Here is a 21,702-nt window from a genome sequence, read left to right on the forward strand (position 1 = left end):
CTTGAGACTAGGGTACTGACATGTGCCACCGTGTCCCAGAGAAGGAAACCTGCATCCGGAGATGCTGAGCGCTCTTTTGGAGACAGGTAGAAGATCCACGATCATGTTACAGGAGCCAGGTCCACTTGGTATTTAGGAGAGAGCCTGGTGTTAGTGAAATTCGAGGAAAACCTCACTCACCAAAGGAAAGATAGTGCGATTCTTTCTGAGAGCAAGAGAAAGCGTTCCCATATGTTGCTTCACTCCCCAGGTGGCCCGTAACAGCCAGGGCTGGGTGTGGCTGAAGGTGGGAGCTGGAAACTTAATCCAGGTCTCCCACATAAGAGACAGGAACCCAAGTGCTGGAGTCGGGAACCAGAGCCATGTGATGAACCCAGGCACCCTGACGTGGGAGGTCGGTGTCTTACCCTTCACACAAAACGCCTGCCCAGGGTGTCTCACTTCTGTATTCGTGTCCCACCCACAAAGAATATTTTGCTTGCTATTAAATCATAATAACGACAAATATAACTGAAATGTAACCTAGTCCTTGCTTAAAATGTACCTTTCTCTTTCAGGCCTCTCTTTCGTGGAAGTTCAGATGTGGATCAGCTAGGAAAAATCTTGGAGTAAGTAATAGGTGTCATTTTATCCCTGTGGCTGTAGCATTGACAGATTCACAATGCCTCTCCTCTGCAGTTCATGTAAACGTGTATCTCTTGTCTCTCTTACCCACGCGGCTGCTGCACACAGTGCTACTGTTCACGTGGTGAGTGGGGACGTGGCGGAAGCAGCGTGCTGGCGACCCCGCCGTGCCGTGTGCCTCCTGCTCGGCTGCTCGTGTGCTGCTTGTATGGATCTGTCTGCCGCTCCTCTTCCTTTGCTTGGCCGAATTCCAGTTCTTTAGTTCTGCTTGTGGTCATTTCAAATGCACCCTCCGTCAGAGTTGGGGCTCCCAGGGGTCTAACAACCCCTCCTTGTCCAGTGGGCGTCCTGCCTCCCTGTTGAGTATCCTTGGCTACTCAGTCGGTTTTGCATTGCTCTGTGTTCCTGATACCCAAGTGTTTGCTAGAAGGAGCACTGAAATGGGAGATGAGAATCGTAGGTTCTCATCCAAGGTCTGTGGCCAAGTAGCCATGCAGCCTGGAGAAGGACCCAGCGACCCCCTTCACGGGGGTTTGCACGGTGCACAGTATGCAGCAAGCACTTTCACAATGCTGGTTTCCATCTTTTGTTCCTTACCTTCCTCACATGTGAGAAATGAAACAGACCGAAATCTCCATTCGCTCCTTCCCTGTGCTCAAGACCGTGGGTTCCAGATGTTTGTTGCATAGCTCCCCGCTGATTTACAGAGTTGTTCCTGCCTGCGTGTTTGTGCACGTGAGAGTATGTGTGCTTTCATGTTTCTAGAACGTTACCGGGGCATTTCTTCTCACAAAGCATGCGGTGTGGCATTCTTCTTGGATGTGTGTGTTGGCTGAGCTCCGTCAGAATTGGGGTGGAGTAGAGAGAAAACAGGAGTTCTGACCAAAAATAGAGCTGATGGCTGGTCTGTGACACTGCCTAGGAATCCCAGTGATTTTTATGAACTTGGAAGTCTGTCGGACTGAGACACAGCACCACTGAAAGAATGGAATTACGAGTTAGCAGCACGTACTTGAGACAGGTGGGAGAAACCTGGGACCTGGCAGGGTTCTTCTGGTGACTAGAAGCAGCTCCCGTCGACCGCTCAGTGTCAGTGCTGTGGCCGGCTCAGAGCCCACGCGCCGTAAGGCCTGAAGAATGTGTGAGATTTTGTCGTCTGGGGGCGTCCCAGGTCCAGGGCAGCTACCACTGCTGCGTGGCTACCTACTTGCCACCCTAGAGGACGCGCAGAGACAACACAAAGCTTCCTGTTCCCCTTGCTTGTGGGTGTCGGGTTCTTGGACCAGGCAGTGAGAACCGCCCCCCGGCCCCCATTTTGCCCTGTAACAGTTCAATGTATTTCTTAGGCTCGTGATCCCTGAAGAGGGGCCTCTGAGCGTCAGGTGTGCCACGGGCCATCTGGTAAAGGAAATCAGTGCATTGATGGCCAAGGCCTGCTTTGCATTCCTGGCAGCAGGAGTGGGGTGGGGGCAGTCGTCTCCAGCGCTGACAGCTGCCCCCTCGTCCAGGCATGTAGGGCAGTAGCCGGCAAGCAGCGTTTGACCTGCGTGTTTGCCTTGGCGCCCTGGGAGAGCCAGTCCCACTATGGGTGGATGCGTCCCTGTGTGCCGGCTGGGAACACCGGTAAAGCTCTGCGCACTGTGTGCCTCTGCTTTTGACTTCTCGGTTCCTGGCATTGCCTCAGGAAATCATGTTCTGCTTCTTCTGAATGCGTTACCTTGCCAGAAACAAGGGACAGTGCTGCACCCTGGTGTCGCTGCTGCAGTGCGTGGGAGATCACTCTGTCTGCGCCGTCACTGCCATGTACAGATTTTGAGCCCAGCCAGTGTTTCCAGTATAAATGGTCACTTTTTAAGGTTTATATTCAGCTGTTCAGATAGTGGCATTTGATGCAAGCACCTGTTAATGGAGCTATCGGAACTTCACGGTGCTCTTACGTGGGCCATAAAAGCTGCCACTGGGCACGGAGCTGAGTTTGTGCTTTAGAGGAAAGCCATGTGCACACACACTTCTGTGTCCAGGAAGATTGATAACTTCAAAGAACAGCAGGTACTTTGAAAGTGAAACAGTAGCCGGCGCCGTGGCTCAATAGGCTAATCCTCCACCTTGCGGCGCCGGCACACCGGGTTCTAGTCCCGGTTGGGGCGCCGGATTCTGTCCCGGTTGCCCCTCTTCCAGGCCAGCTCTCTGCTATGGCCAGGGAGTGCAGTGGAGGATGGCCCAGGTGCTTGGGCCCTGCACCCCATGGGAGACCAGGAAAAGCACCTGGATCCTGGCTCCTGCCATCGGATCAGCGCGGTGCGCCGGCTGCAGCGGCGGCCATTGGAGGGTGAACCAACGGCAAAAAGGAAGACCTTTCTCTCTGTCTCTCTCTCTCACTGTCCACTCTGCCTGTCAAAAAAAAAAAAAAAAAAAAAAAAGAAAGTGAAACAGTGCCTTCAGCCTGTGACATTTTACAGCATTTTTAAGAACAGTGTCATAGTAAAATAGAAATAAATGCTGGATTTGGAGTGAGAACTGGGTTCACTCTGGGCTCTGTAATGGAACTCACTGTGTGTGACCTTGACAGTTCATTTCATTCCTCAGCTTCCCCATCTATAAAACGGGAATAATACCCCTGACCTGTGTGTCTCAGGAAGCCTTTACAAGACTCAATGCTGGCCGGTGCCGTGGCTCACTAGGCTAATCCTCCACCTGTGGCACCAGCACACCGGGTTCTAGTCCCGGTAGGGGCGCCGGATTCTGTCCCGGTTGCCCCTCTTCCAGGCCAGCTCTCTGCTGTGGCCCAGGAGTGCAGTGGAGGATGGCCCAAGTGCTTGGGCCCTGCACCCCATGGGAGACCAGGAGAAGCACCTGGCTCCTGCCTTCGGATCAGCACGGTGCGCCGGCCTTGGCGGCCATTGGAGGGTGAACCAACAACAAAAAGGAAGACCTTTCTCTCTGTCTCTCTCTCTCACTGTCCACTCTGCCTGTCAAAAAAAAAGACTCAATGGTGATGGACTTAAAAGTTTTATGTATGTAAGTTTATATAAGTGATCATATCCATAAGTAATACATAATTACATACCACATATCCATATAGAGACATGCTGTTTCAATGAAAGCTTTTGGCCTTCAGTTGATTTAGCTCCATCTAAATATATTCAAAGCTGCGAATAAAAAGACTCAATTTCTAGATAACTGCTTTGATATTTCTTGATAACTGCTTTGATACTTCGAGTTATCAATTTCTAGATATCAATTTCTGCTGATGATATGAAAAATATATAAAAAGAGCTAAAAAGGAATCAAAGAAAAATTTTCAAAGTCTTTAGTAAAGACTCTCTTTTCTTCCTCTCTGTACTATCTTTTCCAGACAGACAAGTGCATTTCTTTTCATAATTGGTAGCGGCACTTCCGTTTTCTTTTTATTCCTGTTACAGACTTTGCTGTTAAGCATATCTGTGTGTTGGTCACACTGTTGTTTCTGTTCGTTGATTCCAGTGACAGTGTGCACGAGTCTTTGTCTGGACAATGCGGCCCTCAGGATGCCCGGCAGAGGCACAGTCGCAGTGTCCTGCCCCAGCCCCCAGTGACAGGTGCACTTAGGACAGAGGCATCTGCTGTTCCCGAGTGAAGTCTGACCTGGGCTCTCTGGGGGTAAAGGAACGGGAAACAGAGCTGTGGAAACCCCGTGACAGTTGCACCAGGACCTCCTGAAACCTGGAACTACGTTCAGGACAGCACTCTCTCCAGGCCCTCAGTCCTCGTGAGTGCCGTCCAAGGAGAAGAATGTGCCGTACGCCAGCACCCTTGCTTTCCCACGGTTCCGAGAAGTCTCCTCCAGCGTTGGACTAGCTGTGCCTCTTGTCCACCACACTGAATTTTTCTTTTATTCAGAGTTATCCGGAGTCTGAGATACAGATTCTTGCATCACCTGATTTTCCTTGCTCAAACCCACTTACCCAGCCATGTATCCATTTTAAATCATGTCTATGTATTGTATACATTGTGCAGGGCCACCAGCTTACTAATGTGTCCGAAGAACCTGAAGTTACACATAAGCAGAATTGAAGCAGTTCATGTTTTCAGTGTAGTGGTGATATACTTCCTCTGCATTTTGGATTAACAGGATGATTTTCTGATTGTGATCATAATGGATAATGAATGGATATTGACTGTGTTGGAAACTGTGCTATGCAGCTTATGTAAATTATCGCTGATCCTCATAACAGCCATCAGTTGTTGCCATTGTCATAAAGATACTAAGAATCATAGGTGCTAAGGCATGTGTCCTTACCTGCCAGTAAGAATGCAACCCACATCTGCCTATTTCCAAAATCTGTGTTGTCTTTCACTTGCTGTTCTCTGCAGCTTTCTGATCCCAGAAAAGTTTTCAGGGGGAACATGAATAGTAGTCTTTTTAATTTGTTTTTCAGAATGCCATATACTTTCCCTTATAAAATAATCTGTGCCTAAGACTAATGTATCTTTTAGCCTCATTTTTGTTGTTGGATTCTAATATATGTAGTTACTCTGTGGAGAAGCACTCTTTGGTCAGAAATGCAACCCAGTCGATGTGTTGATAAGCCGTGTTGAATGAGCATCATAGAAGCATGTCAGGGCTGGAGTGTCCCATCAGGATGCAACACTCCTGGGCATAAAGCCACACACACACACACACACACACACACACACACCCCGGCAGGTCTCCTCTGAACATAGTAAGTCCCGTGTTGAGGCCTACACACAAGTAATGCACTCTTCCATTTCTCCATCATCTTTTACATCTGGTGTCAGCTGCGAAAATAATCTCTCGTCACTGCCCAGTGGAGTTAACAGTCCTGGGAGCTTCCCCGGTAGCATGTGACCTGCCCTGTTGCAGTAGGACAGAGGCGAAGGAGAGAGCCTGGCTCACCACGTGAAGGTTTCCTGGGCTCCTGCGCCCTCCTGCCTGGCCCTCAGAGCCGGCTGTCCTCTAGCATTCCCTGAGGGAAGAGCTTTGGCAGTGCCCAGTGCTCACGTGCACCTGTGGTTCTTTCCTAGCGTCATTGGACTCCCAGGAGAAGAGGACTGGCCCAGAGATGTTGCCCTTCCCAGGCAAGCGTTTCATTCCAAATCTGCCCAGCCGATTGAGAAGTTCGTAACAGATATCGATGAACTAGGCAAAGACCTGCTTCTGGTAAGTTCGCCCTGTGCTGATAAGACGCCTGCCCTGTCCAGGCTGTGTGGCAGCAGGAGGACCCGTGCAGCGACTGCTGCAGCCATCACCTGCATCGCCACAAGAGCCCAGGGCTGCAGTCCCCCTATAAGTTCCCTTCCCGCACCTGGAGCTACTAGTGGCTGTCGATCCCGGGACATCTTTCCAATCCACACTCTTGAAAGCCACCGCCTTTGAACTTGTGTTTGGGAGCGGCCTTTCTAAGGCTGTGGGCTCACTTGGATATGTGCTTCTTTACCAAAGTCCCGCGTCCTTTGATGTCTCCTGGTTTACAGTTTCGTGCTACCTTTAGCAATTTGGGAGTCATTTGGGGTGCCTTTCCTTAAATAGTCACATGCTTAGGAAAATGATTTTCCAAAGGAACTACCGAGTATGCTTATCAGTGATTGAAGTGTTTATTAAGTGATTTCCTATAGCTGGAGGTCAGAACAGTAGGTGGAGGAGCTCACCTGCCGGGCTGCTCTTGGTGCCTGGAGCCCGGTAAGCAGTCATCAGCAGGTTTTGATGCCTGCGTCAGCCTGTGGGTCAAGTGCCGTCTTCTCCGCGTGTCCCATTCTGGGGCCCAGGACGGAGATCAGACTCGGAAGGTAGAGGCAGCCAGCAGGGCAAGCAGAAGCACGGGATGCCCCTGAGAGCCAAGGCCTGGGAAGAAGCACCCTGCCTCTGTCCACGTCCCATTGGCCAGGGCCAACCTGAATGGAGGAAAGAATGCGTATGTGTACATACACATGCATGGAGGGGGAGGGGAGAGAAGAAGGAGAATATGTGGTTACAAAAAAAGTTACGCACTCAATCTATCCTAATAGTCAACTCTTGACTCACATATGATTCCAAAAGCTCATTTTTTAAAGAATTATTTCATTTATTTGAAAGAGTTACACAGAGAGAGGAGAGACAGAGAGAGGTATTCCATTCTGCAGGCTCACTCCCCAAATGACCGCAATGGCCAGAGCTGTGCCAATCCGAAGCCAGGAGCCAGGAGCTTCTTCCAGGTCTCCCACGTGGGTGCAGGGGCCCAAGGACTTGGGCCATCTTTCACTGCTTTCCCAGGCCACAGCAGAGAGCTGGATCAAAAGAGGAGCAGATGGGACTCAAACCGGCACTCATATGGGATGCCGGCGCTTCAGGCCAGCGCGTTAATCCGCTGAGCCACAGCATCAGCTCCCCCCCCTCCCCAAAAGCTCATTTTATAAGTCAGTTAAGAAACTGGGAAGTAAATTAAATTGAACAATATTACTACACAATTTAAAGAGCCTCCTTCTTCCTCAAGCAGAGCAGCAATAGGAGGTCACTGCCTTTGCTAACAGTATCTCCATAGGACAAAGTGCAGCAGGGCTTCCCAGCTGGCTGGAGTCCTCCCTCTCTCCACCCTCTTCCCTGCACCCAGCCCTCAGAGGGGCTGTGGGGAAAGGGCTTGCAGGCAACCCTCCAGGAACACCTCCCTGTGTCCGGATCACATCCCACGATTCTTCTCTCTTTGCTGTGTCCTGCCTTTTCTAACAGCACTGCCTGATTTTCTATTTCTTAGATTCTGGAAAGACAGAACTCAGGCTCCAGCATGTTGCCCCAGGGTAGGTGTTGTGGTGCAGCCAGTTAAGCCTTATCATGGGCTGCCTGCGTCCCCTGTTGCAGTGCCTGGAATCACGTCCGCCTCCACTTCCCATCCAGCTCCCAGGAGTGCACCTTGGAGGCAGCAGATCATGGCTGTCTCTGGAACCCATAGAGGAAACCTGGATGGAGTTCCTGGCTCCTGGTTCAGGCCTGGCCTAGCTCTGACTGTTGTAGGCATTTAGGAAGTGAACTAGCAGATGGATGTTGTCTCTTACCCCCTTTTCTCTCTCACTCTTATTCTCTCTTGCTTTCTCGCTCTCTTGCTCACTCGCTCTCGCTCTCTCTCAAATAAATAAAAATTACTAACTAGGTGCCAGCATTGTGGTACAGTGGTACACCACTTGAAACTCTGGCATCTTGTATCAAGGGACCGATTCAAGTCCTATCAACTCCTAGCTGATGATGGCCCAAGTAGTTGGGTTCCTGCCATACACATAGGAGACCTGGGTAGAGTTTTGAGCTCCTGGCTTGGGCCTGGACCAGTCCCAGTCATTGCAGCCATTTGGGGAATGGACCAACAGACAGGAGATATTCTCTCCATGGATATGTGTCTCTCTCTTTCTTCCCACATTCCACACCCTTTCCCTCTCTCTCATTCTGCCTTTCAAATAAGTAAATCTTTCATTTAAAAAATTAAATAAATAAACATTTAAAAAACAAAAAACCATGTGCCTCCTATGTCAGGAGCTCGGGAATTTACCTGAAATTTTAGGCAGAATTTTCTGTTCGTGTTTCTCTAGAACAGCAGCTTTCTGCAGAGGTTTAGAAGAGGCCCTAAACCGGTCAGGACAGGGTTGGGTGAGCAGGAACCCAGGTGAAGTGGAAGAAGCCTGCCTAAGCCTAATGACGTCACACGGAGGACAAGCGCTGTGGGCATCTTACGTGGCCGCTCATGGCAGTGGACGCTGCTTCCCAGAGAGACACGGAGACGCTGCTGCAGCTCCACTGCTGCGTGTGAGCTCCTGGCTCACGGGGTGGCCCCTGCTCCTCAGATAGTGCCTGTCGCCTGCTGGGTGCTCCGTGGGCGGTGCTGGCGGAGGGGAGAAGTCTTTTCCCAAGGGGCAGTTTATACCAAGGGGACATGACACAGAGTGCTGTGCTGGTACCCTAACGAGGCTCTTGAAATAGACGCTCATTGTCCTCGTGGTACACGCAGGAAGAAGGCAGCGCTGTCTGCGTATCACTCATGTTGACAGGTGTCACGGCGGTCGATTATGTTTTCTGTGTATTGCAGAAGTGCTTGACCTTCAATCCAGCCAAAAGAATATCTGCCTACAGCGCCCTGGCCCACCCGTACTTCCAAGACCTGGAGAGGGGCAAGGAGAGCTTGGATCCCCACCTACCGCCCAGCCAGAGCGCCTCAGAGCTGAACACAGCCTGAGGCCCAGCGGCCGCCCGGAGCTGGCCATCCGGAGGACACCACGGTGGCTGACGGGTCCCCAAGCAAGCCCCGCAGAGCTGCTGAGGATGGCTGTCGCGAGACCTTCGGCTGCTGTCGTCTGGTTGGGCTCTGCCTCCCCAAGGAAACCACCTAGTTTACTGTTCCGAAATCAATGCAAGAGTGATTGCAGCTTTATGTTCATTTGTCTGTCTGTCTGTCTGTCTGTTTCAAGAACCTGGAAGAATTCCAGAAGAAGAGAAGCTGCTGACCAATTGTGCTGCCATTTCATTTCTCTGACCTTGAATGCTGCCCGTGGAAAGTGGGTTCCAGGCACGGCTGAGTTGTGATGTAATCGGCCTGCAGCTGCCGGGCCTGACTTGGTACTTTGGAGAGAGAGCGAGCGAGTGAGTGAGTGTGTGTGTGTGAGTGAGAGAGGTTCTGTGATCTCTCAAAGTGTTACCTTCTGTAAACAGCAAGAATAATTGAATTTGTTAAAGACTCAAAGTGATTGACAAGTAAGAGGCGTTAGTTCACTGAAGGTGATTTCACCAGAGCGGCCTCCTCAGACGAGAAAGCTGAGCCTGTGTCCTGCCCTCAGCATTTCTCTTCTGGCCAAAAGCAGTCAGTTTGCTAGCCGTGAAAGATAAAGTTTTATACACACAGCAAAAAGGAGGAAAAAAATCTATCATCTTGTAAGAGACCTGTTTTTAAAGCATGCGTTCTATTTACTCTTTGAAAAGCTGGATTTACTCGTAAGCCTATTTTAACCTATAGTATCATGCTTTTATTGTTTCTTTTGGAAAATACCCTAGAGGCTTTTTATTACTTGCTATAGTTTTAGGGAGTGTACCTCAAATAGGTCTAAAAAAAATAGAGAAACCCTCTGTTCTCTGGTTTGAAACTTCATTTTTACCCTTCTGTCGTTTGTTGTACTGGTTTGGTTTTTAGGGGTTTGTCAGAGACTGTTCCCTGTTCGGGTTTGAAGAGTAGTTCCTTCGGACTCTGGAAACGGGTGCCCGCACCTCACCCCGCCGTGACACTGTACTTGCCACTAGGCACTGCCTTGTTTGCGAAGCGTCCCTTTACCAGCTGCCAGCACCTGCGATACACGTGGCTCCCACCGCAGAACTAATACCAGGCTGCTCGGGCCGTATCCTCCTGCAGCCCGCCTGCTGCTTGCTTTCCCGTGAACCATCTGTCGGCGTGAAGTTCAGGTTAGGCTGTGGCCCCCGTCCTGCAGTCCTGTAATGCCCCGTGTCTCCTCGCTGTCGCGTGCAGCCTTCTGCCTGCGCTCCACGTGGTTAGTGAGGCGTTGGGTAGGAAATTTCTTCTGCATCACCAGCCCAGGGATGGCTAGTCACTACTACTTGGTGTTTGATGTTTTCGTAGAATGCATCGTCGGTGCAGTATCTGAGGGAACATCTTTGCTTTCAAGAGAGAAATTTACTGTATATAATGAGCTTTTTCTTCATCCTCAGGCTGTGCTTGGGTCTGGAGTCCATCCCTGCTCCCTGCAGAGCCAGCCTGCCCAGGGCATTGTGAGCAGCCTTACTTTTTCTACATGCCTTAGGTTCCATCCCGTCTGTGCCTTACGCCTTTGAAAACCTGCCCGGTTGACTGTAGTAACCGGAAGACTCAGAAAGTATCTTTTGGGGAGCTTAACTACCTGGCTTTCTGCCTCGTCTTTCCAGTGCGTGCAACAGTTAGACTATGTTTTAGAGTTGGGATTTTTCAAAGAACCAACATTGCTTCACTCAGTAGGGAAAAAAAAAAAACATTTTCCGATGATGTTTGTGCCTGCGCAAGCCTCTCTTGAGTTCTCCACTGCCTCCTGTCGTCCAAGACTATCTTGAACAAGAGGAGAGAAATCGGGGGGTGTTTCTCCTTCAGCTTTTTGGGTCGGGAACCATTCTTTTTAATGCATCTGTAGTTTATCATTGTTGTAATTTAGTACCTTGAAGAACAGGAGACTGTTTTCTAAAGCAAGATTTAAAAAAAAAAAAATGAAGGCGGGCCGTAAGCGGTGTTTCAGTGTCTTCGCTGTCCGCATTGATGATGTGCTGGCACACTGTAATGCTTGAGCTACTCCAACCCAGGTGGGCGCTCCTGGTCTCGCCTGGAGAAGTGAGCTCTGCCTTTGCGCTGACCAAGAGTCACGATGCGAAGACATCCTTGCTGGGGCCTAGAAATTGAAGTTCTTTAATCACTGCACTGATTGATCGTGAGCTTTCTGGGTAGTGCCCGTGGTTAGAGTGAACATAACTTGAGTTTTTGCTTGTGCAGAAGTGTTTTCATAAGTTCGCTCAAGAAACATGCAGCTGTTCTAAACTGGAATTTCGCAGCGTTCATTTAGAATTTAGACAGGTGGAGAGCTCCACTATGATTCCTGGCATCTGCTTTTGCCTATTTCTCAGTAGTGTTTGCAAAACAGAAAAATGAAAGCACAGAGGTTGTGGTGTGGAGCCTGCTGTCCTCTGCCGACACCGCGCAGGGCATCGCGGCCGCTCCGACCCTGGCTTGGTCCGAGTCTGTCCCAGCTCCCCCTCTGGCGTGGCTGCTGCCCTGGCCTCTCACACCCAGGCTCACCGCTTCCGAAACCCGGACCCGCCCCAGCAGCCTTGCTGTGAGAGCCCGCGAAGACTCCGCCTTCCTCTTCCACCGTCCAGGCCTAAAGCAAGGCTGCGGCTCACTGAGGTCAGACTGCCCCGGGGCGACAGCTCGGAAGCCGCACCAGTGCAAGGACGCACCTGAGGGATTCTGTGCGGCGCCTGCTTCTGGCGGCCCAGACACGGTGGGAACTGTGGCGCAGGGCAAAGTTGGAACAACAACGGACGTATAAAGGAATCTGTCCATTTTGCTACCACAAGCTACCACAGGGCAAACAGCACACAGAATTCCTGAGAGCTCCCACCGCACCCCTGCTTTGAAGTGGCCTGGAGCTCAGGGTGCAGAGAACCTGTCCCTGAGCCAGCCAGGGCCACCTCTGCTGCCCGCCTACCATCACCTGACTCCCAGGAGGTGCACACTGTGAACGCAGGCTTGTCACTTAGCCCCAGGTGACTTCCTAGGAATAGTTGCTCCTGCTTGACCTCACATGAGAAGCTCAGCATTGCAGTTGTTGGTAAACATCAAAACTTGAGGTTGCACGGGATGCTGATATGTTGTAACACCCTTTTAGTAGAAGACTTGGAAGTGTGACTCCAGGACGTGGTACCGCCCGTCTTGACGTGTGAACGGATAGTACCACACATTCAGAATTTTAGATGATGTATTCGAATTCAACTTTCCAGTAACTGCAGCTGCTTCTCTTAAAAGTGGTGCCTATCACAACCATTAATGGAGTTTCTCCTTCCATTATGGAAAGCAAATCATGTAAGCTTCCTGGTAGCATAAACACATTAAAATTCTTCTCTCCAAAGAATTGCCTTTTGGTGCCAACTTGACGATTTTTATGACCAGCACGTGAGGAAATCTCGTGTTTCTGAGATAGTTGGGTGTAGGAAAGAACAATGTTAAAAGTTAATATGCCAGCATAGTCACTTAATTGTATTAGTCCCGAAACTGCAGAATCTTTGCCTTGGAAAGAAAATGCTGAAATATTATTATAAACCCTTACCTATTGATAGAGTTCAACCAAATGCATGCTACATTGTGACATATAAAAACAAAGATATATCATTTCCAAATCTTTAAAAATTATTCACAAAACAGTGAGCAACTGGAATAAATGAAGATATGAAAGATTTCAAAGGGTGGTGTTAATGTTATATATATTTTGAAGGTTATAGTTTCTATTATCAAGTATATTGCAAGAATTTATCTTAAAGTCACTTGGCAGCCATGGGCTCAGTAAGCACAGTTTACCTTTTTAAAGCTGAGCTGAGCAAACTAAATTATCTGCACTGCTTCCTCGTTTCATTGGCAACAGCGGCCCTGGGCCCGTGAAGCTGTCCTTGTCACGCATGCCCCAGAGTGTGCTTACTGAGAGAGCAGCAGGGAAAAGTGTTTAAGGCCTGGGATTCCTGCGCCGCTAGGACTCGGAAAAATTGTGACCCTTACTGGAAACCATCGATCAGGTGCACTGCATACACTCAAGTCTATAATTAAGACCTTCACCTGTTCCGTCTCCGCAATGGACGGCGACCAAGCCACAACTGGCCTTGGATAAGCAACAGCAGTATTTTCCTCAAAGGCGTGGGGAAGTCGCCGTTTCTTTGCGCCCTGGCTCCCTTTGTATCGAGCGCAGTGTGCCGCCCGGTTCTGGCACACACGCGGATTTCCGGCACTTCTGACTGTGTGCTGCTTCCGAACGCTCCCTGTGGTCTCCTCTGGAGCACCGCGCACCGCAGAACCCTGGAAACACAAGGCTCCCATTTGTAAACGTCTTTTTTTTCCAGCTAGGTTTTCCCTTGGTCTGGTTTTTTGGTTTTTAACGAAGTACCAGCTGACTTGTCAAAATGTCCTCTATTTCTTAGCATTCGTGCGGAATGAGTTTAGAGAAACGCAAGGCCTTCCATCCACAACGTTCTAGCCCTCAGAAGAGAACAAGAGCCACCTGAAAGTAAATAGACCTTTCACAGACACCGACTTACGTACCGTGACAGCAGTTTGAAGTTAAGATGGTAAGGAAGGAAAATCATCTTCCTTGCAAAGGTCTATTTTAAAAATCACTGTCCAGATGGACTTTCTTCTGTACTCCAGTGCTTTCCACAAGGTGGCGCTTTAGAGAAAAATTAGGATCTGAACAAGGCTTCAGTACTTCAATAGACATTCTAACTATTCTTCTGCACATATCTAATTCTTACCTAGCACTTGTTTAACAGAATGCTGAGTAGTCCTTATAATGTCCTGTAACTTAAATATTTCACCTGTTAGCTAGATTCTGAACAATTGCAAATACATTTTGCTTGAGGTTGGATGATGCACCCATTCTGATCACTTCAGTGAGTAAAGAAAACCTAATCATTTATTCAAGAAGCATTTTTCTGAGATTCCTAAGAAAGGCTTGCTTACTCAGAAAACAACCTGCACCTGTGAACAGGATGGTTTCGTTAGGAGCCTGAAACTACTCCAGTGGCACCAGCCAGGACACCCTCCGCCCCCATCTGCTGCTCTCGCACTCCTAATAAGGTGGCATTTCAACCCTGATTAAATGTAAAAGTCCAATGAGATAAATAAACAAATACTGCACCATTGAGTAGGCAAAACTCTTCATCAAGGATGGCTATTCCAAAACACCCCTAAATTACTGGAAGACCCAGTGATCTGCAATCTTTACATTTGTGTAATCACACATGCAAATTCATGAACTATTTTATTCATTTTGTCTCTGTAGGATGTGAGCCTGACAACTTAGGGTCATATCTACTAGATGTTTAGTTTCTCTACTCTGGAAGTTTGGAGCAACTTCATTTTTGTTGTAATTCTCGGGTCTGCTGAGAAACCCATGCCCTCCTTCCCCTGCCTCCCAAGCGATTGAAGCTGGTTTTGGAAGTCCCCTGCCTCCCAGCAGTGTCCCTGAAGTTTATCAGGAAGCTGCACCCTTTCCCAGAGCTGGCTTAGCACAACTCAAGGCAGTTTGTCCCTCTGAGTGGCGGGCACTCACAACACCTGCTCAGTTTCTCTCCCCAGGACGGGCCGACGAGGCTCCTGGTAGATGCTGAGCCCCATGCCCCACCCAGGAAGGCCTGCGGAGAGCTATTTGCAAAGCCAATGGCCTCTTGCAGTCCCACCTGCTCTCACTGAAGTGGAACCTGGTGCCTATGGCCCTAAGGGAGAGGCCCACCTGGGCCCTCGGGCTGCCCTGCAGGGACCAGCCTGCATCCTCATTGCTCATGCTCTAAACTTGACTCCCACCTGAGGCCCCCCCTCGGTGGCCTCCCAACTGCGGGCGAGGCCCGTGTGCCCTGCTGCTGTCTCAGAGGCACCTGTCAGCAGCCTTGGGAGGGAAAGCGTCCCTAGAGGCGAATGGGTGTCGTCTGTCCGTAGATAAGTACAACACAGTTCTCCGAAAGTTCGGGTCTGGGGGTGTGGTAGAAGCTGCTCGGTGAGGCCGTCTACCCGGCGTCTCTCAAGCTATAAGCCCAGCTTTGTTTTGTTTTGTTTTGTTTTGTTTTGTTTTGTTTCTTTTAAGAGAAGATGTGTAATTACAGGAGATTTTCTTTTTATTTTTTTATGTTCTGTCGTTCTGCATATATGATGGCAACAGATATGCCTGGAAGAGATTTGCTTTGGAAAATCGTTTTGTTTTCCTGCTTCTTGAGTTGGCAAAAGCTCCTCCCTCTTAGCTTCCAATTTCTTCTCTTTCCCTTGGTCGAGTAGTTAGAGGTATGCAAGTGAATTCTCTAGTGCGGTAGGGGATTTTTCTGTCTAGGGGAAGCCTTTGTGTGACTAGTTTGTTCACACACATAGTCGGCACCTATCTTTTTAGGAATTTGAATCGTCAGATGTAGGTTTCCTTGGGGGGTGGGGGAGGGGAATGACAACACCTTGGCTGCCAGGAGCTGTGATCCTCGTTGGCAGGCATAGGGCCCGCAGTTACTTAATTCCTGACCCCGTGTTTCTAGCCAAGTTCTGTGCATGCGCTTAGGTCAAGTTCTGAAGACACCCTTTGCATCCTTACTTGAAATCTTCTGATCTTAACGTCTACAAAATGCAATAACACGTATCAGCTTGCAATATTACTGTGGTCACCAGCAAGTCTGAGTTTGACCTTGAAGTCTCTGAGTAATGAAAATCAGTCGCAGCAGTAATAGTTTTCTTGAACTCCCAAGTACATCACTCTGATCCTCTGTTGGCAAAGATATATGTGTGTGCATCATGTTTCCTCACTTTCTTGTTTATTTTCCTATGACCCGTCATAAATATATTAGTACATGGGATAATAGCATCAGATACCCTTAGAAACAGCACTTAACATGTGGGGAGTGTTTTTTCAAGTTTTTCTACATTTGCATAAATTATTTCTATTATTATTCATGTATATTATTTATTTCTGAGTCACACTAGTCCAGTGAAAGTGCAACTGAAGACAAAGTATTAGGACTTGCATTTAACAATGTTTATCAACATGGACTTGATGGAGCTAAGAATATTAAAATTAGACTTAACCCCCCAATAAGCTGCATGCATTTTTAACATGATTACTAGATTGAAGTCTATAGATGTAGTGTTTGTGGTGTCTAGGTATTTTATCATTATGTTAAGGCATTAAAGCAGAGGACTTAGTTAGCTGTTGCTTTTGTCAAATATGCATATAGTATAGTGTGGAAATACAGCAAAGGGTTTTTAAACTAGAAGTAGAAAAGCATTTTAGAAACTGCCTTAATTGAGCACCTGTGCCCAGTGGCCATCAGAGGATGTGCCCGGTGAAGACAGGCACCTGGGGCGTACCTGGTCTGTGAAGATGCTTCCGCCTTACTTCGTAGAGCCCTCGAAGGCGTTGTGTGCAGCTGTGGGAGCAGGGAGTGCTGTTGAGAAGAGAGTGATGTCAGAGTTGTTTTGTAGAAGCGGAACTGCCCACTGTGCCTTGAGGCTTCCGGAATGTGTCGGGTGGAGAAGTCCTGAGTTTGCCTGCTTCGGGCAACTTGACCATGCGCAGAAGCAATCCAGCCGGGTGATAGAAAACAAGGGTTGCATGTGCAATCATTGACAAAGGGATCTCAGCAAACAACCGTTCCCAGCACCTCAGAAGTTTGTTGTACTTGTGGTGTTTTGGGTTTTATCTGAAGGTTAAAGGGCAAGTGTTTGGTATAGAAAAGCAGTATGTGTTAAGAAAAGCACATTATCAGTTCTCACGGAGTGCAGATTAGAAGTCGAGAGTGGTAGAGGATTATCATTTCTGAGACGTGTAGAGCATGTGTTCACTGTAAAATGTGTTAGTGTTTCTGCATTTGCGTAGGGCCTACTTAAATCTTGTAGATTTCAGAAAGGCAGTCGCACACAGTATGTTTTTTTTCCCCTTGACTCCTTATTAGAATTAAAAATGCTTTAAAAGTTAAAAAAAATCTTCATTTGGATGTTTGACTTGTTGGCTTCTGTGTTTAAAGTCGCAGTTCTAGAAATGTAGCGATTGTGCATGTCAGATGCTAACTGATGACCAGCACACCCACCCCTGCGCACCTGTCCCCTGCGTCTCTCCCTTTCTCCCGCCGAGGTGCTCCCTGCCATCGTCCTGGCCTGTCCGTGTGCTGCTGTCCATCCTCCTCTGCTCATGTTTGGGCATCAGGGACATAAGAGATAACTTTAGCCACAATGGGCGTGCTTGCCTAGGCTTGGTCACTACCCGCACTTGGCCTTCAGCTGGTCATGGTCATCAGAAGATCTATGAGGCCAGTGTTGTGGCACAGTGAGTTAGGCCATGCCTTGCAGGGCTGGCATCCCTTTTCAGAGTGCCAGTTCCAGTCCAGGCTATCATGCACTTCTCAACCAGCTTCCTGCTAATGCGCCTGGGGAGGCAGGGAAAGATGGCCCAGGTACTTGCGCCTCTGCCACCCATGTGGAAGACCAGGATGGAGTTGCTAGCACCTGGCTTGGGCCTGTTCCAGACCTCATTGTGGCCATTTGGAGAGCAAACCAGCAGATGGAAGATCTCCCTGTCTATTGCTCTGCCTTTCAAATAAATGTTTAGAAAGAGAGAGGGAGAGCTGGTTCCTGATGGGAGGCACAGAGGGCGCGCACAACATCACTCAGAAATCCCCTCCCCCATCTTTGTGTGCAACTTGACCTTTAAACCAAGTCACTCTGCGGAGCATTCAGCTTTGGCTGTGGTACCGAGTGAGAAACTAACCAAGAACAGAAACCACATTCCAAGCTGCTGTTTTCTGTCCATCTACAGGCTGTACTTTCACTGTATCTCTTCATACTTGAAACTCATTCTGCTATTTTAATATCAGGGTACAGACTTCCAAGGGTGCATGTTCCTGCCAGGTGCATAACTACTCTCATTCCGTTTGTTCATTTTGCTACAGAGTGCTCTGTTTTGGTGCTTTGGGTTCAGCAGGTCACAGAAGCAGTGTAGCAAATCACTGCCAGGACCGCAGTTCTAGAAGAATGTTGCCAGATGACTTGGTATTGGGTGTGGCTTCTGCTCCTTCCCCGTCCACAGGGTGGCGCGTGCGCACGCCGGCCTGTCCACCTGGCTCTCCTTGCGCACAGGCTGGCCGTGGCACAGCAGAGAGCTTCCTACCTGTTCAGATTATTTAGTCCTGAAAGCGAAATGGCCTTGGGTGGGAAGGGCCCCAGTCACCAGCGACTGCTCCCCCATGCTCACAGAAAGCCCTCCTGAGGCCAAAATGAATAATAAAACTGCCAAGTTCACCTCTCTGGAGCGCCTGAGCGACGCTCTCACCCCAGAGGAAAGCTCGGGCCCATTTGTTTAGCCCTCCCCACCTGAAAAGGGACGTGTACCAGAAGGTGTGCATGTCATGTAAAATAGGCCACCCCAGGACCCTCTGTTGTAGCTTTCAGGGGTGCCGGAAGCCCACCCCCCACCCTCCCACACACACACCCCCACACCCCTGGTTTCTGAGGTCAAAGGGAGCCACTCCTGGCCGCACCTAACTCTGACACTTCATTGGAGAGAGGGGGACCTGCAGTGGCGATTATGTCGTCAGGAAATGCAGAGAGTTACAGATCAATGATTCTTTGGAAACTGGATGTATTACTGGGTGCTAGAATGCAAATTTAGGTATTTATTGTCAGATAATGGAATTCATTGTTTTTTTTCAAAATTGTTGAAGTGTCACTGTCCATTGTGTTCACTTATGTGCAAGCTAAATTGAATGAACCAACAGAAAATGTTCATTTGTCATGCCTTTTGTATTTCTTACAATAAAAATATTGGTAGCCAATAAAAATAATAAAATAGCAAATTTTAAACTGCTTTCTTAGAGGTGACTTACTCTCCTGGCTGTTTGTATTTTAATGTAAAAATTAATCAGTAACTGCAGTGAGTAACACCATTAAAGAACACGTATTAGCAGAACGTGTTTTAAACTTAAGAAAGACTCCTTTTCGGGCTTACAGCCTTTAAAAAATTAAGTATTGGGGGCCAGTGTTGAGCTCAGAGTATGAATTCACCAGTGTGAATCCCAGCTCTGCCTCTTCCTGTCCAGCCTTCTGCTAAAGGACCTGGGCGGCAGCAGGTGATAACCCAAGTGCTTGGGCTCCTGCCATCCGCAAGGGAGACCTGGATGGAGTTCCTGACATCTGCCTTCAGCCTGAACCAGTCCTGGCTACTGGAGCCATCTAGGCAGTGAACCAGGAGATGGAAGATAACTCTCTCTCTCTCCTGTCTGCCTTTCAACTAAGTAAATATCAGGGTGGGCATTTGGTGCAGCAGCTAAGACAGCACTTGGGATGCTCACAGCCCATGTCAGAGTACCTGGGATTGAGTCCTGGCTCCTGTTTCCAGCTTCCTGCTTATGCGCGCCCTGGGCGTCCAAGATGATGACGGAAGTGTCTGGGCCCCTGCCATCCACGTGAAAGACCTGAGTGGAGTGCCAGTCTCCTGGCTTCCGCGTGGCCCAACCCAGACAGATGGAAGATTTTCTCTCTCTGCAAATAAAAAATGGGAGGAAAAGTTTAATACAAAATCTTGTAAAAAGAAAATCAGCTCTTTGAGCAGAGAATTCATTCAACAGATGCATACTGAGCCCTTATTGGTTGGTAAACCCTAAAAAGGCTAAAACGAGCAGGGCCCCGGCAGGCCTCTGCAGGGCTCAAGATAGGGACTGTGGGACAGGCTGCCGTGACCAGCTGCGCATGACCTGGGCGTGAGCAGAGTTCACGCCGAAGGTAATTCTCCTGGGGACTCCCACCCAGGACAGTGTGTGCCAGTCCAGGAGAAACGCTGCAAGCACACTGGCCTGCAGGAGCCTTGGCCAGCGTGTGCCTGGGCAGTGGCTTCCAGGCATTTGTGTCCTAACCCAGGGAAGGAAGCAGTCAGCAGGGTTTGGTGCACACATCTGGGCCCTGTTCTTCGAAGTTGTGTGCAAGCAGATCCTTGCGCTATCTCTGCGAGACCTAGTGAGACCCACAGCCCAGCGAGAGCCTGATGGTACCAGTTAGGACACCAGGCAGTTGCTGCCTGCTAATGCTGTCTCTAAGGAGCAGCACTGATGGGTCAAGTCACTGGGTTCCTGCCACCCCATGGGAGGCCTGGAATGAGTCCCCAGTCCCTGCTTCCGGCTTCAGCCCGGCCCCATCTGAGCCATTAAAAATATCTGGGAAATGAACCAGTGGATGGGTGTGACTCTCCTTGTCCATCCCTGTCCCTGCCTGCCTGCCTGTCAAATAATAGTGAAAAATATTCGTGTTTGAACACGATGGTATACCATTCAGCAATAAGAAGGAGGGACTACTGAAACACACAACATCGACAAGATCCAAAAGCGTAATGAGAAAGACACAAAGGGCTGTTTGGTGCCATTTATTTGAAATGTTATAGGAAAGGCAAAACTGTAGTGACAAACACATATCCGTGTTTTCCAAGGGCCAGGAGACAGAGAAGTAGATCAACCGCCAAACGGGAGGAGGTGACTTCTTAGATGAAAGTGTTCAGTTGGCCGGCACCGCGGCTCACTAGGCTAATCCTCCGCCTGTGGCGCCGGCACACCGGGTTCTAGTCCCAGTCGGGGCGCCGGATTCTGTCCCGGTTGCCCCTCTTCCAGGCCAGCTCTCTGCTGTGGCCAGGGAGTGCAGTGGAGGATGGCCCAAGTGCTTGGGCCCTGCACCTGCATGGGAGGCCAGGAAAAGCACCTGGCTCCTGGCTTCGGATCAGCGCAGTGCGCCGGCCGCAGCAGCCATTGGGGAGTGAACCAACGGCAAAGGAAGACCTTTGTCTCTCTCTCTCACTGTCCACTCTGCCTGTCAAGAAAAAAGAAAGTGTTCAGTAACATGATGCTGAGTGTGGTTACATGACACACAGGTTTTCACAACTCCTCAAACTCCACTCTGAGCTGGTGAATTTTACTTCTCACAATAAAGCTGACTATTAAAAAATTAAACATACTCTCTTTCAGTGGTAACCAAGACAACTTGAAATAATTGGCTAAGAACTATTACAGTTTGTCCCTTCAACAATGATGGAAGAAGAAAAAAGTTATAGTAAGCCAGCGCTGCGCCTCACTAGGCTAATCCTCCGCCTGCGGCACCGGCTCCCCAGGTTCTAGTCCTGGTCAGAGAGCCGGATTCTGTCCCAGTTGCCCCTCTTCCAGGCCAGCTCTCTGCTGTGGCCCGGGAGTGCAGTGGAGGATGGCCCAGGTCCTTGGGCCCTGCACCCGCATGGGAGACCAGAAGAAAGCACCTGGCTCCTGGCTTCAGGTCCGTGCAGCGTGCGGCCGTAGCGGCCATTTAGGGGGTGAACCAATGGAAGGAAGACCTTTCGCTCTGTCTCTCTCTCACTGTCTAACTCTGCCTGTCAAAACAAAAAGAAAGAAAGAAAAGCTACAGTGAAAACTGTAGCCCTCCAGTCAGGAACCAGGAATTTCCTCTCTGAGTCACTCGCCTGGTAGCTTCCTCTGCCTTCACCCATTAATTAATACTCAGCCCGGAATTTACAAAAGGCAAATTAAAGCAAATAACTACTTGGTTTTCATGGTTCATTTTTTTTTTATAGAAAAACATCCTTGGTACATTTGTTTACAGTGAGAAACTGTTGAGAGCCAAGGGGATCAGATCTAGAGGTCATTGCTTTTGTACCACATGGGCAACAATTACAAGAGAACTTCCAAAAACACACAGAATTCAAAGATGTGTATTTTTGTGCAAAAACATTGAACTCCATGCATGTGAATATATCCAAAAGTTACAAAGTCAGTGGGACTGGAGAAAAAGGGGCCAGTTAGTTAGCTGAGCAATCCTTTCAGGAATAAGTCAGAAAAGA

The 21,702-nt window shown here is 49.0% G+C and overlaps 1 protein-coding gene across 6 annotated transcripts in view; it reads left to right on the top strand.

Moving 5' to 3' along the window:
* The window catches only part of CDK6 (cyclin dependent kinase 6), a 237,500-nt gene extending 218,805 nt beyond the window's left edge, over positions 1-18,695 (top strand). For 4 of the 6 annotated variants that reach the window (XM_089316161.1, XM_002713805.6, XM_089316159.1 and 1 more), the window contains 3 exons: positions 558-608; positions 5,650-5,785; positions 8,670-18,695. In XM_089316161.1, coding sequence (XP_089172287.1) covers positions 558-608; positions 5,650-5,739 — 141 coding nt within the window. In that variant the 3' untranslated portion in view covers positions 5,740-5,785; positions 8,670-18,695. Of the gene's footprint in view, positions 1-557; positions 609-732; positions 749-5,649; positions 5,786-8,669 lie in introns of all 6 variants that reach the window. The other 2 variants (XM_089316160.1, XM_051853341.3) reach the window with 1 other exon arrangement.
* The last annotated feature ends 3,007 nt before the right edge of the window (positions 18,696-21,702 follow it).

The sequence above is a fragment of the Oryctolagus cuniculus genome, chromosome 16 (genome assembly GCF_051225735.1).
Source record: "Oryctolagus cuniculus isolate XC-2025 breed Fujian yellow rabbit chromosome 16, ASM5122573v1, whole genome shotgun sequence".
Lineage (NCBI taxonomy): Eukaryota > Metazoa > Chordata > Mammalia > Lagomorpha > Leporidae > Oryctolagus > Oryctolagus cuniculus.